The sequence below is a fragment of the Dendroctonus ponderosae genome, unplaced genomic scaffold (genome assembly GCF_020466585.1).
Source record: "Dendroctonus ponderosae isolate FM_Combo_2020 unplaced genomic scaffold, Dpon_F_20191213v2 Dpon_F_20191213_7, whole genome shotgun sequence".
In the NCBI taxonomy this organism is placed as follows: Eukaryota; Metazoa; Arthropoda; class Insecta; order Coleoptera; family Curculionidae; genus Dendroctonus; species Dendroctonus ponderosae.
Window position 1 is genome coordinate 2,510,206 of NW_026018916.1, and position 16,249 is coordinate 2,526,454.

At 44.0% G+C, this 16,249-nt stretch overlaps 5 protein-coding genes and 1 non-coding gene across 9 annotated transcripts in view; 3 read left to right on the top strand and 3 right to left on the bottom strand.

Annotated features, from left to right (window-relative positions):
• Positions 1–5,649, top strand: part of LOC109539194 (programmed cell death protein 2-like) — an 8,783-nt gene extending 3,134 nt beyond the window's left edge. The window contains exons 5-9 of one of the 2 annotated variants that reach the window (XR_007281942.1): positions 326–531; positions 623–740; positions 793–913; positions 968–1,315; positions 5,271–5,649. Coding sequence is in view for 1 of the 2 variants with exons in the window: in XM_019906804.2 (XP_019762363.2) it covers positions 326–531; positions 623–740; positions 793–913; positions 968–1,232 (710 nt within the window). In the remaining variant the exon portion in view is untranslated. Of the gene's footprint in view, positions 1–325; positions 532–622; positions 741–792; positions 914–967; positions 1,491–5,270 lie in introns of those variants that run through there. The other variant, XM_019906804.2, reaches the window with a different exon arrangement.
• Trnad-guc lies at positions 164–235 on the top strand. The gene has a single exon. It is a non-coding gene; the product is annotated as a tRNA-Asp (tRNA).
• On the bottom strand, positions 1,405–4,551 carry LOC109539187 (endoplasmic reticulum chaperone BiP). Its single transcript, XM_019906797.2, has 7 exons — positions 4,425–4,551; positions 3,930–4,091; positions 3,520–3,751; positions 3,246–3,462; positions 2,699–3,156; positions 2,281–2,640; positions 1,405–2,191 (listed from the first exon to the last, which is right to left on the bottom strand). Exons 2-7 carry the CDS (start codon positions 4,055–4,057, stop codon positions 1,610–1,612), a joined length of 1,977 nt encoding a protein of 658 aa, XP_019762356.2. The 5' UTR covers positions 4,058–4,091; positions 4,425–4,551; the 3' UTR covers positions 1,405–1,609.
• Positions 5,650–5,761: 112 nt separating the features above from the next.
• Positions 5,762–8,151, top strand: LOC109539190 (parafibromin). The gene is made up of 8 exons (XM_019906801.2): positions 5,762–5,946; positions 6,281–6,506; positions 6,563–6,791; positions 6,856–7,041; positions 7,109–7,441; positions 7,492–7,732; positions 7,792–7,971; positions 8,023–8,151. The coding sequence occupies exons 1-8, from the start codon at positions 5,816–5,818 to the stop codon at positions 8,057–8,059; spliced, it is 1,563 nt and encodes a 520-aa protein (XP_019762360.1). The 5' UTR covers positions 5,762–5,815; the 3' UTR covers positions 8,060–8,151.
• LOC109539189 lies at positions 8,127–10,959 on the bottom strand. Of its 2 annotated transcripts, XM_019906800.1 has the most exons (9): positions 10,576–10,958; positions 10,401–10,525; positions 10,058–10,347; positions 9,846–10,003; positions 9,533–9,794; positions 9,228–9,486; positions 8,566–8,831; positions 8,381–8,514; positions 8,127–8,332 (listed from the first exon to the last, which is right to left on the bottom strand). In XM_019906800.1, exons 1-9 carry the CDS (start codon positions 10,718–10,720, stop codon positions 8,199–8,201), a joined length of 1,773 nt encoding a protein of 590 aa, XP_019762359.1. In that variant the 5' UTR covers positions 10,721–10,958; the 3' UTR covers positions 8,127–8,198. The 2 variants fall into 2 exon arrangements, with proteins under 2 accessions (XP_019762359.1, XP_019762358.1); XM_019906799.2 differs by having other exon boundaries at positions 9,533–10,003; positions 10,576–10,959.
• Positions 10,956–14,651, bottom strand: LOC109539186 (WD repeat-containing protein 36). 2 transcript variants are annotated; one of them, XM_019906796.2, is made up of 11 exons: positions 14,181–14,651; positions 13,608–13,864; positions 13,365–13,553; positions 13,069–13,303; positions 12,773–13,011; positions 12,542–12,722; positions 12,330–12,487; positions 12,078–12,278; positions 11,872–12,018; positions 11,720–11,814; positions 10,956–11,663 (listed from the first exon to the last, which is right to left on the bottom strand). In XM_019906796.2, exons 1-11 carry the CDS (start codon positions 14,468–14,470, stop codon positions 10,977–10,979), a joined length of 2,679 nt encoding a protein of 892 aa, XP_019762355.2. In that variant the 5' UTR covers positions 14,471–14,651; the 3' UTR covers positions 10,956–10,976. The 2 variants fall into 2 exon arrangements, with proteins under 2 accessions (XP_019762355.2, XP_019762354.2); XM_019906795.2 differs by having other exon boundaries at positions 10,956–11,669; positions 14,181–14,648.
• Between the last annotated feature and the right edge of the window lie 1,598 nt (positions 14,652–16,249).

The following is a 16,249-nucleotide window of genomic DNA, read 5'->3' on the forward strand; positions in this document are numbered from 1 at the left end:
TTACTAAAGTACATTGTAAACTGTTCATAGAAATTTATTTACTGCTTGAGATTTTACTGTTTTAATTCTCCGACCCGCTGGTCAAATTTTCAAATTTTGCTATTTTTAAATCGTTTTTTGTTGGAAAGCATGTAACACAGATCTGTGTGAAGACCCATATGAGTCTTCGGTAGTATAGTGGTAAGTATCCCCGCCTGTCACGCGGGAGACCCGGGTTCGATTCCCGGCCGGAGAGTAACTTTTTGAATTTTTTCGTTTCGAGCATACAGAATGTGGCAATGCTAAAAGTGTAAAAACATTTAAATTGTTTTTTTTTGGGTTGCAGGAGGTGCTGTTGCTCGTTTACATGCACCAATGGCAACTGCAGAAATCGAGGCCGATGAGGATGGTGTCGTAACGGCAGAAACTCCTACCAGGCCCAAATACAACCTGGAGGCTCTGCTGAGTCTGGACCGTCGGCCTGATATCGGCCAGCTTTTACATGAAGCCTCCTTTCAGCCATATTTTATTTCCGTGTATGCCGAAGAAGAGGTAATATGCATATTTCATTAATTTTTTCGACTAAGTTTAACGTTTTTCATGTGTGTATTTTGAGCTCAAGAATATTGTACTGCTCTTGCAGGCCGCCTGCTCGAGCCCTGTAGGCGCCAATCATGTGAAGGAGCTCCTGAGCGATTATCAGCGTCTTGATGCTGACTTTGCGCTGCTTCAAGAAGGCCAGAAAGGCAATCACAAGGCTGGTAGGTTTTTAGCTCGACTTATGCAAAAAAGCTTTGAAAACGCAACTTCCAGGTGAAGCTAATGGGGGCGATATGGGGGTGGAAGAATACGAAGAAGCTGTGCCTCTACATGGAGATAAAATGTTCCACTATTTCATCACCAGGGTAAAGTCCAACCCAGAACAGATACTGAGGTAGGTTTCAGAGGTGAGAGTAGACAACTCGCTCTGAGCCCACCTCCTCTTTAGGTACCATCGTGAGGGAGTTCCTCTTTTGCTGTACCCCCTGCAGGAGCCGATTGGACGCTGCAAGAATTGTCAACAAGAGCAAGTTTTCGAACTGCAGTTGGTTCCGACGCTCGTCTCCAAGCTGAGACTTTCCGGCGAGTCAAAATCTTGCCCAAGTAGCCTGGATTTTGGAACAGTTCTGGTCTACACTTGCCGGAACAGTTGCTGGGGGCCCAACGATCTCGTTAAAGAGGAAACTGTTCTCGTCCAGAAGGAAATGTTCTAGTTGGCACGCGACTGACATTGACATTATTAGTATGCGAGAATTAAGAAGTTTAGACAACGTCCTATATTCAATCGTTCACTTATGTAAGTAGAAAAATCCTTCCATGTCTAGTCAGTAAAATGTGTGGACCGCAACTGGGGTCCCGTAAGACAAGTTGAAAAAACCGCAAATATCAACATAAAAATTACTTTTTATTTGTAGTTAAAAAGTACAGCCCAAGTACCCGGCACTTGACGCAATAAATAAATTAAATATCTAGTCTTTTGATACAAAAAGATGAAATCAAATTCAACTGAGGACACACGCACACTCGTTCTCACAGTTAGCACACATAATCACTAAGATGTTCAATTTCTGATCAGTCTTATTGCAGGATTTTAAAGTTCATCCTTGAGGTCGTCGTCGTCTTCACCCGACGTCGCAGGCGGTGCACCGCCTGAGGACTGATAGAGCTTAGCGATGATGGGCTGGACGACGTCTTCGAGCTCCTTCTTCTGTTTCTTGTAGTCTTCAGCATCGGTGTCTTGATTCTCTTCCAGCCACTTGATCTTCTCATCGATGGCTTCTTCCATCTTGGTCTTCTCGTCATCGCTCAACTTGGCGCCTAGTTTGTCCTTGTCGGCCAATTGGTTCTTCAGCGAATACGCGTAACTTTCTAGTTCGTTCCTTGCCTCGACTCTCTCTTTGAGCTTTTTGTCTTCGTCGGCGAATTTTTCAGCATCGTGAATCATCCTGTCGATGTCATCGGGTGTGAGCCTGTTTTGGTCGTTGGTGATGACGATTTTCTCTCGGTTTCCGGTTCCCTTGTCTTCGGCCGATACTTGAAGAATGCCGTTGGCATCGATTTCGAAAGTGACTTCAATTTGAGGAACTCCTCTGGGTGCTGGTGGGATTCCGGTGAGGTCAAACTTGCCCAGGAGATGGTTGTCTTTGGTCATGGGACGTTCACCCTCGTATACCTGGAAAATAAAGTTTTAAACATCGTTTTACACATGTAACCAACAGACGGATGCTGGCGCTTTTCATGCTCAATTTTGCTTTCATTTACCTGAATGGTAACAGTGTGCTGATTGTCAGAGGCAGTACTGAAGATCTGAGATTTCTTGGTCGGGATGACGGTGTTTCTCGGGATAAGCTTGGTCATGACGCCTCCAACAGTCTCAATGCCCATAGTTAGAGGATTGACGTCCAACAAAACGATGGCATCAGTGTCCTGTTCGCCACTGAGAACTCCAGCTTGCACGGCAGCCCCGTACGCCACTGCCTCATCGGGGTTGATGCCTCTGGACGGTTCTTTGCCACCGAAGAATTCTTTGACCAGTTGCTGCACTTTGGGGATACGGGTTGAGCCGCCCACCAGCACGATTTCGTCCACACTCTTTTTGTTCATGTCGGCGTCTTCCAATACCTGCAAAAAAATCGTTGGTTACGAACGTTCCATTACTTCCAAGATCTCGGGTCTTTACCTTCTGGACTGGCTTCAAGGTGGACCTGAACAAGTCCATGTTCAATTCCTCAAATTTCGCCCGCGTTAATGTTTCCGAGAAGTCCTCGCCCTCGAAGAAGCTTTCAATTTCAATCCTGACTTGATGGCTGGCCGATAGCGTTCTCTTGGCCTTCTCAACTTCGCGTCTCAACTTCTGTACGGCTCTGTTGTCTTTTCTGATGTCTTTGCCCTTCTTCTTCTTGTAGAGCTTGATGAAGTGGTCCATCACTCGCTGATCGAAATCTTCACCTCCCAAGTGCGTGTCTCCGTTAGTTGCCACCACTTCGAACACCCCGTTATCGATGGTAAGAAGAGACACATCGAAGGTACCACCGCCCAAATCGAAGACCAATACGTTCTTTTCGCCTTCTTTCTTGTCCAGGCCGTAGGCAATTGCGGCAGCGGTGGGCTCGTTGATGATTCTCATTACGGTCATACCTGAAAAAACCGTTTCGCATCAATAACGCCCAATAAGCCATGAATTGATTTAGTTTAGTTCTTAGCCGGATAAGGTTTAAAATGCTCACCAGCAATGATACCGGCGTCTTTAGTAGCCTGACGCTGAGCGTCGTTGAAATAAGCAGGCACTGTTACAACAGCATGTGTGACCTTTTTGCCCAAGTAAGCCTCGGCAGTTTCCTTCATTTTGGTCAAAACCATCGCGGAAATCTCCTCAGGAGCGAAAACCTTCTCACCCTGGCTGGTGTCTACCTTGATGTGGGGCTTGCTGCTCTTCTCAATCACCTGAACGCCAAGCAAAATTAGCACTGGAAACAAGCAGGAAACTGATCAACGGCTTGCCTTGAATGGGAAGAATTTCACATCGTGTTGAACAGTGGCATCGCTCCAGTCGCGCCCGATCAGACGCTTAGCGTCGAAGACGGTGTTCTCTGGATTGGTGGTAAGTTGATTCTTGGCAGCGTCTCCAATCAGACGCTCACCATCAGCTGTGAAGGCCACATATGAAGGGGTGATACGGTTACCCTGGTCGTTGGCGATTATCTCCACTCTGCCGTTCTTGTACACGCCCACGCTGCAACAGATTGGAAATTTAGGATTTTTTTCTTTAGTTTTCGGTTAGTCTGCACAGGAGGTTTGTCAGTGATTGAATGTCTTAAGGATAGGCTAGAGACTAAGAGCTAATTACTGGTTCCTTGAACAGCTCAGCTGCCCACATTTGGTGAAATATGCTCTACTATATGGCGACTTACCAGGAGTACGTGGTTCCCAAATCGATGCCAATTACAGTGCCAACCTCGTCCTTTCCATCCTTTTTGTCCTCTTTCGCCAGGACGCTGGCAATGAGGCACAACGCCCCCAAAGCAAGATGTAATTTCATTGCGGCTGCTTCTGGCAACTGGCTGAGCTGAACTCTGCAAAAACACAAATCGGTATTGTCGCACTCCAAACTAGGTGAGAATAACGGTATTTGGAACACTCCTACTTAATAACTGTTTTTGTTAAATAATGACACGTCAACCAGGAGCTGATGCTGTGGGCTTGAACTTAACTTCGACTTTAATCAGCTACCTACAGATAAAAAGGGGGCAATAAAAGCGAGGTGAATAATACAGTCTCAACCCGTCTGGAACTATTTAATGTGAAGATAACGACAAGTTATGGGGGGCATTTCCAGAGAAGTCGGCGCATTAAATTTACCGGTATTAACTCGCAAAAAACGAGCACAGTATTTCCACATTACTTACCAATGAACTAATAAAACGATCACGATATACACGACTATTTGAAAGCCCTAAATTCGCACTAAAACCACTGTTAAACTGCTAGTTCTCTTGACACAAATTGAATGACTGATCAATCGGTCTGTCAGGGCAAAAATATACTACACTTTTCATCCGTGGTTGCTTCCGATTGGTCAGAGTTTAAATTTCATCGAAAATCATTGGTCGAAGGTTCGCAAGTTGTCGAGTCGCCATTGGTCCACGTTGGGAGAATCGCGCTTTTCACCGGGCAAAGACAGTCGATCAGAAACGTACACGTTTCTAGTAAGTTCGCGAAGTGGGAAACGTACGTGCGTGGTTGCACCAGACAAGTTCGAAATAAGAGCGGGTGTTTTGAAATCGGATGGCTTTGGAAAAGTCCAAGTTAATCGGTTTAATTACTCATTTATTCGTAGATTTAACGTCTAATGCAACATTGCACAAACACATACTCAGAATCTGCCATTCGCTTTTTTAGCCAGCAGTATTTTTAAAGTGGAAAGTGCTAGAATGACCTACTAATGTTTTTTCTGAGTCTACCGTATCCCATGAATTACCAGTTGTGGAATCAAAACTTATTATATAAAAGAAATAGTAAATTTCTACGCCAATAAATTTCTACTAAGCGTTGCATTACAACAATCGAAGTTATATAAGTGAATCAAAATGCGAAATGAACCCAAAGTGTTTCAATATCCCAATTTATTTTGGTTGAACTTACTTAATATTTAGCCCTGCACCAGAAAACGTTCTCTACTTTACTCAACTATGTTCTTTATTTTGCTTCTTTTCCAGCTTGATTGTTAAGTTAGTATCTTCTTACTATTTCAGTTGCAGTTACGGATATGCAACTTAAAGGAGCGCGTTGGATGATGTAGCTTTACTTCTATATTTACAAGTTTGCGTAAAATATGAAGAAATAAATTTTATATAACAATGGAATGGGACAATTTGAGCAAAAAATTACCGAAAATGTTTCTTTTACATGCTCCGATAACTGTAATTTAATACGATCTTATGACAATCTGGAGCTTATTATTATACCATTGTTTTTATGTAAGTTAAGAGTTAGATAACTCAATTAATCTGATCCATTTTTTCTATCATAATTTGTTGTATTGTATAATTTGTAAACAGCCAATAAAAGTTATAATTTTTCCCAAAAAAATACAATAAATAGATTGCGTAAATAAAACTGCAGTTAAATGCCGCTTTATCAGTTATTTCAACGCTACACAATGCCCTTTTGGCGTCAATTACACCGTTGCCAATGCAGCAAACTGCGCTAAATTGAAACCCGATTTCTGTCAATAGTCAGTTGTCATAATTCATTCGTTGCTTGCCATAAACGAAAACAGAAACATCAGATTACGACCATGGCGGACCCCTTAAGTTTACTTAGGCAATATAACGTGAATAAAAAGGATATAATCGAAAGAGATGGCCAAATTATCTTTGGAGAATTCTCCTGGCCTAAAAATGTCAAGACGAACTATCTTATGTATGGGTAAGTACTCCTATACGGCGACGGAACTCTAAGGTCAGATCTGCTTCACTTGGGAACTCCATCAGGACCCCAAAAGTTCCCTTTTTAAGACGCTGTTGCTCAAATTGAAACTGGCGATCCTCTATTTGAGTGGTCCTAGTGCGAGGGTTGAAAAACATGCCCATGTTGCTAATTCATGACTCTTCATGGCGCTCTAGCTCTTTATGAAAGCGTGATTAAAAAGTTTGTCAGTAACAGATTTTCTATGAAATGAGCATGTTATTAACTACCAACGGGAGGGCCTGACCATCTAACCGAATTTATTTAATTTGTAACTTGGAAAATCTGTTTAAAGATGTGGAAAGGACGGCGCAGCAAAAGAATACTACACACTAGAGTGCTTACTATTCTTTCTCAAGCACGTGACTCTCACCCATCCGGTGTATGTACGCCAAGCGGCGGCTGAAAGTATCCCAGTAGTGAGACGTCCAGACCGAAAGGAGCTACTGGCCTATTTAAATGGAGAAACTGCGAGCTGTGGGGCTATCGACAAGGGCGCTCCATTGGAACTCCCCACACAAGTAACCATTCAGTCCTTGGTCAGTGGAGCTAGTAGTATAGTCCAATTGTTACATAGGTCAAAAGATCCGCGGATTACGATGGCTTAGAGAGCATCTCGAAGAAACCCCGGTTTGAGGACACACACGTGCAAAAAGTGCGAGAAAAATATGCCGCACGTCTGGATACGCCAAAAGAAGCCTCCGTGACTGTGGACAACATCAAGTCGCTCTCAGAGGCAATGTCTGTTGAGAAGATCGCTGCCATTAAAGCAAAGCGTTTGGCTAAGAAAAGGAATACCATCAAAGGTCAGTAAGCCCAAGAGTTTGGCCATAACAGCTTGTTTGCTGATTCCTGATTTCCTTGTTATAGGTATCGATGATATTGGACAGGAGTACGACATCAGGGCCATTCTGGATTTGGACGTGGACATAACAAAGGATATTATAAGCAGGGAAAGGCAATGGCGTACTAGAACCACAATTCTGCAAAGCACAGGAAAGCACTTTGCCAAGAACATCCTGGCCATGCTGCAAAGCATACAGGCAAGGGAAGAAGGTAAGTGGCGACACCGATTGATCGCAATGAATGAACACCTTCAAGGCCTAACAAACAACTGTTGCAGGTCGGCAAAGGCCTCAGCCAGTTCTGCCGCCTATAACAACGCCCCGCCCAGCAATCCCACGTCCGATTCCGGCCCAGCAGTCCGCATACAATCGTTACGATCAAGAGCGATTCAATCGGCAAAAAGAGGAGACTGAAGGCTTCAAAATCGACACCATGGGCACTTACCATGGGATGACTTTAAAATCTGTCACTGAGGGCCAACCAAAGACTCGCCCTCAACAGCCTGTTAGTCAGGCGCCCCAAACTCCGTTGCCGGTGAGCCAAGCAAGGCCACCTCCAGGTGGGATGCAAAAGCGGGTGTCCAGGACCCCGATTATCATAATCCCAGCTGGTAAGATGCGTTCTTTCGTGTTTGCTGCAAATAGGCAACGAATTTTTCAGGTGCAAACTGCTTGATATCCATGTACAACGTCAAAGATATCCTCCAGGAAATGAAGTTTGTCACCCAAGAGCAGAAGAGAGGTCAAGGAGGAAAGCGAGATAATGAAGTGCTGATTCAGCGCCAAAAGAACGGTCAAACTGTTCCCTATAGAGTAGTGGATAACCCGACCAAGTTAAGTCCTAGCGATTGGGACCGAGTCGTGGCAGTGTTCGTGATGGGGCCAGCCTGGCAGTTTAAAGGGTAACGTTGCCCTACCGATTTCCGCAAGCAAATTCTATTCTGAATATCTCGCTCGGCAGGTACCCTTGGGAATCTCCCGTAGAAATATTCGATAAAATCGCCGCTTTCCACGTGAAGTATGACGAAATGAAACTGGAACCCAATGTCGCAAAATGGAACGTGACCGTAATTCAGCTGTCCAGAACGAAACGGCATTTGGATAGAGCTCAACTGATGGTGTTTTGGGAAAAATTGGACAAGTAAATTGTTTTAATTTTTTCCGATAGTAGCAACTAAACCTTGTTTTTTAGGCATATCATGCAACACAAGCCACATCTGCGATTTTAATGGGCTGAAACGTTTCAGTCACTACCACCTGTATAAAGATCCATGCCTCATTTGTATATAGCTCGCCTTCGGAATAAATACTTTATTTCACATCATGCGAATGATTGCCCGTTAACACAAATCGACACCCAGTACAATGTTATTCATCACCTCGATGAATAGAGTTGAAAATCCGGTTGCGAATGCGTCCAGCCTTAGTAGACAAATTATATTGAAGCGACATGTGTTCGAGTAGGAACAGTAAAGAACTAAGTGCCACCCCGTAGACCATGACTGCAAATTCTAGTTTAATGAAAAGGTTTGGAGCATTTCAACCATTACTTAGAAAAGCCCCATAGCTGTCCACCAATCCGACGCTCTCAAAGTTTCCTCCGATGCTGTCGCAGAAGGGCTTTAAAGGAAACAGACGTTTATACTCCCGGCTGCGAATGCCCCTTTCTTGAATGCTGTTCATTCTGAAAGTTTCCTATCAATTAATCTTCGTTGAGTGGTTTGCAGCTCTATACCCAATCCGCAAAGCGTCCCTGTACTGGGAATTTTTCCCCATGAACAGCCAATGATTGATGTGGGTGTTTTTGAACGGGATCTCCCTCAGGCTGCACTTTTCGCTCTCCTGAAACCAGCGGTTTATATACCGGTAAACTTCCGAAGTCTCTGCGTAGAAGGCAAAGAAGTCGTTCTGCAATCTTTTAACTCCCTCTTCCAATGTAAAAAATTGCGGTTCTTTCAGTTTGCCGTGGTAATCCGCCCTGTTAGGTTGATGCTTTAAATCCTGTAAATATCAATTCTTATTTATTTTCCTGACTGTGTACTTTTTTTTTGAAGTAATTTTTTTTGAATATCGTTTATTTCATTACGTTTCGGCGAGACAACAGCGCCATCATCAGATTTAAAATTTACACAAACTCATGATTGGTACAAATCAACGTTCTTTTAGGTCTTTGCTTTCTTAAGATGGCAAAGACCTAAAAGAACGTTGATTTGTACCAATCATGAGTTTGTGTAAATTTTAAATCTGATGATGGCGCTGTTGTCTCGCCGAAACGTAATGAAATAAACGATATTCAAAACATTTTTACTTCACACTTTGACTGAGACCCAGGAAAGATAAGAATATCAGACTAAATATGAATGCTTTCCAATCGATTGGTTCAACTTTGCTACGCACATTGAAGAAGTCCAATGAAATGTTCTGCTTAAAGCCCACATTGATCCGGGATTGGAACAGGTTATCGAAGGTGTTGAGACTGTCGGTGGTGGATTGCAACAGAGCCACAATACTGGCTGAAAAAGACGTGTAAAGAAACATGAACGAAATCAGAGTCGACATGAAAACGATTCTTCCCGAGTTGCTCCTTGGCTCCGCTTCAAATCCTTGTTGAGCTGCTGAACCCACCTCCATCAAAAGTATATCCACGGGATTTGGTCTGCAAGCAGCAAGTCAAACCGGGTTTGAGAACATGGTGATTTTACCTCAAGGAAATGTTGGGCTGTAGATTGAGCTTGAAAACGGGATCTTTCCACTCCCAGCACACCACCAGGTGTACGATGAGAAATATCACGCCCATAAGGCCGAAACATGAGCACCAAACATATGAATCAAAGGGCAAAGTGAACACATTGCTGATGTACGAATGGGGTGCGGCTCTGAAGACAAATGTCTTATCCTCCCTAAGGGTTTTAGCTAAAACGTCCAGACGGCCGATTTTTTCAGCTGTTAGGGCTAGCGGGGTTCCTGAAAAAGATATCAGTGATCCTTTCAAGCTCTCGCTTGCTCCACGCCCACCTCCAATGTCGCACTTTCCCGCGATTAAATCGTTAACCAGCTCTGGTTCACCGGACCCAATTTGAAACGCGTCTGTCTTAGTTGAGTTGATCATCCGTATGCCATCTTCCAGTAATACACGGTTTAACTTAGTCGTTGCTTCAGCCACTGGCTGATATCTGAATTGATCACCAACGTTGCCTGTTTAGTTGGGATGAAGTCTAGCAACTTACTCGGAACTTTCCAGGCCTTCGTGCTTATCGCCGACTAAATAGCAAACCTTCAAGTTAGTGGCGCGCAATTTTTTCTTCGCAATCGGCCGTTCGATGTACCGGTGCGTCTTCGTCCAAGTGCCAATAGTTACATTGCTGACACCACTGTAGATCTTGCTGATTGCGAAGCCTTCGCCTGAAGGCTTCAGAAACAAGGCGTTGCTGTTAACGGGAAAGTAGTGGGGTGTTAAGGCTGCTGGGTTGATCAGCAACAAAATCACACGAGGCGTCAGCAAGTTGCGCTTTTGCATCTAAAAAATGTTTCCTTTGAAACCCCAAACCAAATCGCGGCGTTATAAGCTACGTTTTCCAGGAAAAAGTCGGCTCCTTTACAAGACATGTCCATCAGGATCACAACTTGGCTTTTCGTGGACTGAAATTCGTGATACTTTGCGTGTAACGCAAACCTCGGCAAATGCAGTTGCAGCTCTGAAACAGCAAACGTTTTGCCTCTGGTTGCTTCACGGCTTGCTTGCTACCTTTGTCCCAGCACACATGGGTGTAAACCTTCTTTGAAAACCTGTAAAAATCCAGCAAATCTTCGATAAGTAAAAGAACATCATCCGCATGGACCCCGCAAATTAATGCAAACCACATAAAAAAGCCGAAGTAGAGCGTGTTCATGCTGAGCTTCTACTAAGACGTACTCGGCTATAGAATACTTAAAAATTAATTTTTCGTGACAGCGGTCGTTAAGCGCCCGAGTTTACCAAGCAAACCTGTAATTTGAGCCGATTATACAGAACTAACAAAACAAGCGATTTAATAAATGGGCGCACTAAAGCTTTGCCGTTCAACCCGGCCACAAATGTGTGTAATAATCAATCACCTTCACCCAGAGTGGGACAATAGACGGGACTAGACAAAAATATACTTTTAATCACACGTTCGTCCAATGCTTCAATACACAGATAGTATACATTAGGTCTTCTTGCAACGGAACCCAGGCGGCCATATGTCTGTTCTTCAGCTCAAGCAAAAAGTTGCCGAGGACTTCGGTTTGGGCGATGAACGACCCGTGCGACTTCAGCAAAACGCTCATATAGGCCTCCGCCAACTCAAAGTCTCTGTTTGACTTTAAAACCTCCGCGATCATCTTCATAAACTGCAGCATCAAGTCGACAGAGCCTCCACCTTCAGGAGCAAGCGACTTGATTTCGAAATCCACCATGGACGGGCCCAGAGTCTTCAGATGGGCCATGCATTCGCTGAAATCGTTGGAGCCTCTCGTCGCATCCAGTTTCCTTCCGAAGGCCGAAAAATTGGTAAAGTCCTGAGGGAACAACATCTTGCTCTCGCCCTCTTCAGTGGGCAGCGCGTTTTTCAAGTCGAATTCAAAGGTCGATAATGTGGAAACCGTTGGGAGGAAGAAGGGCGCCGCTTTGGGAACCTTGGGAGGCGCCTTTGGCTTGTTTCTTTGCTTCACCAAGTCAATATTCAACAGATTCTGCCACCTGGATGAAGCCAGGCCAGACAGGGTTATTAAATCTTTGCTGATCTGGTCTGGGGATATGAACTCGGTGTCATCGGTTTCTGGAACGTCCAGGCATTCCTCTTTGTACTCCGTCTGGATCTTGAAAGAAACATGAAAATGGAGTGTTTAATTTTCTGTAGGAGTCTTACCTCGGGGAATTCAATCAGCGGGGGTTCCTCCTCGGGTGACAATGCCTTTAGGGCAATTTTTTGGAAGAGCGTTTTGTTGGACCACAGGAAAATTCCTGAAAAAACACATCCCTGTAAGCACAAAAACCAGCCTATCTGTTACGGCTACTCACCCAGATAATCCACATGGGCAGTGGCGAGCGTTTCTCCGGTAGGAGACATATCAATGGAGATGGGAGCGGCTTCAGTGGCAAACTGATCCACCAAGAGCCCCGATGGAATGTTCCATGTTCTGATGCTGCAGTCCATTGAGGACGTGACTGAAGCAGGGAAAATACAACATTGGGGCTTGGGAGCAACACATATTCCCAACACTTACTCAACCACCTAGAATCTGGACTAAACGTGGCGTCCGTCAATTGCCCCGTATGGCCAGCGAATTTCCTCACCACTCTCTGAGTGTCTATGTCTACAACTGAGATCGTGAAGTCGTCAAGACCAACTGCTAACATCGCATTTTCGCTGTGGCTGCGCAAAAAGCTCACTGACTCCTCTACGTTTAACTGAGACAGCAATTCGTCTAAAGGAGCAAGCAGATTAGATTTTTGAATTGCGTCCAAACAAATTGCACCTTTTTTGGTTTTGAAGCGCCAGAACTTTAGCAATCCGTCACTCCCTCCTGTAATGGTGACCTGATTTAGTCCATCGGTAGCGACACCTCTTATAGAACTCTCGTGGGCTTTGGGATCGCCGTATGTGCCCCTCCAGATGCCAGATTGAATGTTGAACCTAAATAGAAAAATCCATTAAATGTTCCTTCAGGTTGGGAAGGGTTATTCCGACCTATCCACATGTCCCGTATTGTAGCCGACAATGACAAAGTTCCCGCACTGCGTCAGGCATAAACAAGTGGCCTCTACATCCCACATGTTCTTCAAGTTCTTCTTGTGAAACCTTTCCGGGAGCAGTTTCAGATCGCCCATTTTCTTCTTGTCGTATGACCAACTGGTAACCATCGGTAAACCTACGAAGTTAAGGTGCAGAAAGGCGATAGATTAGCCTGAGGCTCATTACCTAAATGAAGGGCGGCAATGTTGTCCCATTCTTTCTCGCGCGTTGTTTCAGATGTAAATTTGACTATTGGGGGCATTTTCAAAGGATCCTCTATTCCTCGCTTGCGCTTTTTGCTGCTTTTTCGATTATACGAGGCTTTGCCCAGGCTTTTGTTAAACTGTTCGCTTCGGGTGTTGAAGATTCGCAACGACGAATCACTTGCCGCGCTCAGGATGTTGCTTCCATTAGCACCATGAAATCTTGCAAGGAACAATCTAATGAATTTCTGAAGACTTAAGGATTACCTCCGTCGCTACCTAATGTGGTTAGGGGAAGCAGAATGTCCTTCTCGTATTCTCAACAGTCTAGCGCCACCATCGGTCATGTCGAAAATCCACAGCTTCAGCGTGTTATCAGGTGAGGAGGTCAACATTAGCGGCTCATTGGGCAAACACACCATGCCACTCACTGCACCATCATGAGCAGAGGGAAGCTGGCTGCTCACCCTTCTCGCCTCCAAATCCCAAAACACTATATGACCAGAAATGCCTCCTGAAAATAATAAAAATTCCAGGAACGTCGTACCATCTAAAGGAGTTAAAAGTAGGCGTACCGGATGCCATGATGGGATGCCCATCAGATCTAAACGAAAGGCTGGTTACCATGCCCCAATCCTGTTGGAACTCCATTATGGTTTCATCAAATTTCAAATTGTGAATAATAATCCTGCCATTCACAAGCCCTACTCCCACTACGTCTAATGCAGGCGCTTGCTCTATACAACTGATTCCCGCATCCCAGCCTGAAACCCAATTAAATTTCTCTTTGACTCCAAGATGTTGATCAAATTCCTTACCTTCAAAGCTGTAAATCAGTTTAGCTTGATTCAGGTTCCACAGCTGCATTGTGCCCTTTGCACTGCCCAGCAGTATCTTGTTCAAGTACGTGCTGGGATGCATCAGAACGCTAACAGGAAAAACGTTTCTATCAAACGTTAGTTCTAGAAAGAGGGACTCGCCCTTTATGTCCCAGACCTTCAAGTGGCTGCTCTCGTCTATGGAGATTAGATGCACACCAAATGCGAGCATCAAGACAATGGGATGCTCATGGCCTCTGGAACATACGAAACATACTATACGGTTGGAGAAACAGATAAGAGGCACAGTAAGCGGACAGTTTAAACATAAGCTTTTAATAGGATCATGTTACTAGGAGGTACTGGTGCAGCGAGCAATGGAGGAATCTTAAGTTTAATTTCGACAAATTTCATGGGAGATTCATGGAAGCCTGTTGGCAACAAGACTCGAAGCTGTTTGCTTCTGGATTCTTCAATTCCTTAAAGCCGAGCTTTAGCTCTGGCACACACGCTCTTATGAAGCTACTAATGGATGCAGTAAATTAAAAGAGGATTCAAGAACTTAGGACTTACCTATAAGTGTGTTTAAGTTCAGTGCCTCGCCTCCAAGCATAAATGGTGTTTCCAGATGCCGTATAAACATGGAACGCGTCTGTAGTCATACAGGTAATGTCTTTCGAATGTAAACCACTCACGCTAAGCAGCCCGAAGTGCGTAATTCCATAAGTATGAAAAGATTTGCCCACACAAGTGACTATAAGATGTTCTTTTCGGGCTTTTATGTATCTCACTCGCAATGGTAAGTGATTGCTCACATAGCCCAAGCTGCGAGAGGGCAAGAAGATTTTGCTGCTGGGTGCCATGACTGTCGCTTCACTACCAAACAGGACTTTGCATTATTTGAAACACATGGATTTCAAACCAACACACATAAATAACCAGAGAAAAACAGGTTAGGATCATGGAACAAGACTTAGGTTAGGATGTTCTCTGGATAGGTTGCGACCACAGAACATCCCTCTTTTTCAGGAGCATCTAAGCAAAGGACAGACCAACGCTGCCGTTTACCACGATTGATCATTTCTAATCTAACGCCTCTTTTATTCGCGAGCAGGGTAGGCGTTTCTCTATGGGGTAGACAAGAAAAGAACTACTTGTCTTCATCTATTTAAATGGCCAACCGTGGCAACGTTGGACTGTCCTTTGTTTAGCTGCTTCTCCATTTTCGCTGTTTTGTTTTAGATTTGCATTCGTCATTTCGTTCGGACAATAAAATCGCAAAACTCGAATTAATACGGATTGTTGCATTTGGCCCCTTTGGGTATTGTTCAGTTGTGCAATTGGTTGCTTTGTCTACATAAATAGGAAAAAAACGTTTGCGGTAGATAATTGATGATCAATCAAAAAGTTTTTTTCACGCAAATGGAGTAACCGCCCGAATTCATATTATAACAAGAAAAACACTGACAATTTGCCCATAATGGAAACACAAATGGTTTAAAAGCCGCAGCAAAAAGATCGTTATTTACTCGTGATTATTCCAGCAATTACAAAATCACCAGTAATGCGTAGTAAAGCGCATTAGGTGCTCGCTCAGAAGAGAAGCAAAATGATATTCCGATTAGCGGGTCTGATTTTACTAATGAGTTCTACTACAAATGGAACCAAGCTGTTCAAACACATGCTTTCCGCAAGTCCTGATGTAAAGAACTGCTTGCAAACCGTGAATGATGAGCATAACTTTTGGTCTCTAGTGTTAATACACGGAAAACCGGAAATAGGCGGACTTCAGCAAGCTTTAAAGCTGCCAACGTACTCTTTGAATGTGAACCCTCACAAGCCTGCTTGGCCTCCTCAAGCTTCTATAATGGAAAACCGGCTACTTTACGTAATTTACCGAGCAGAATTGGAGTCCGCTTTATCCATCCTCAGGCAAACTGGCTGGTGGAATAGACGCGATAAACTGCTAATATTCCAGGACAACCGGCTAATCCAGCAGAATTTAACCGGAATATTTCATAAATGCTATCAAAGCACTCAATTCAGGGCCTTGAATGTAGCGCTGGTTTCTCTTGTCGGTGAAACTTCGGAAATCCAGGCTGTTTACCTGAACAACCCGTTTTTCCACCAACTATCAGACAGAAGCAACTGCAGCGATTTATTTCCGAACTACTTCAACGACATCAACGGCTACAATATTCCAGTGTCGATGAAATTGTCGCTAATGTTCACAAAATCGGGAAATGTCCATCTTGGACCCGAAGCGAAATTTGCCCAGTCGGTCATTAGGGCTATGAATGGTTCAGGTAAGATCGCATATACAGGGTGATTCAAAATTGGCGTCATTTCTCTGAAGGTGTTGTCTGGCGGTGTTTTAGGAGTACAGAAAAAATAGTAAAAAAAAATAATTCTTGTTAAAAACCGAGCAATTTGCAAAAAACTGTATTAGAAAAACGGCAACAATGTTTTTCAAGGTAGTCTGGCTAATTAACATTACGTAAATATCTGTTGCTTCGCAAGTATTTAAAACTCCGGTAACCATGGATAAATAGAAAGTGACAAATAAGATAGACACGGATAAACGGTAAATTTGACAGGAATCGTTGAATGACGGAACCTATTTCAAAACTCATAACCTCGAT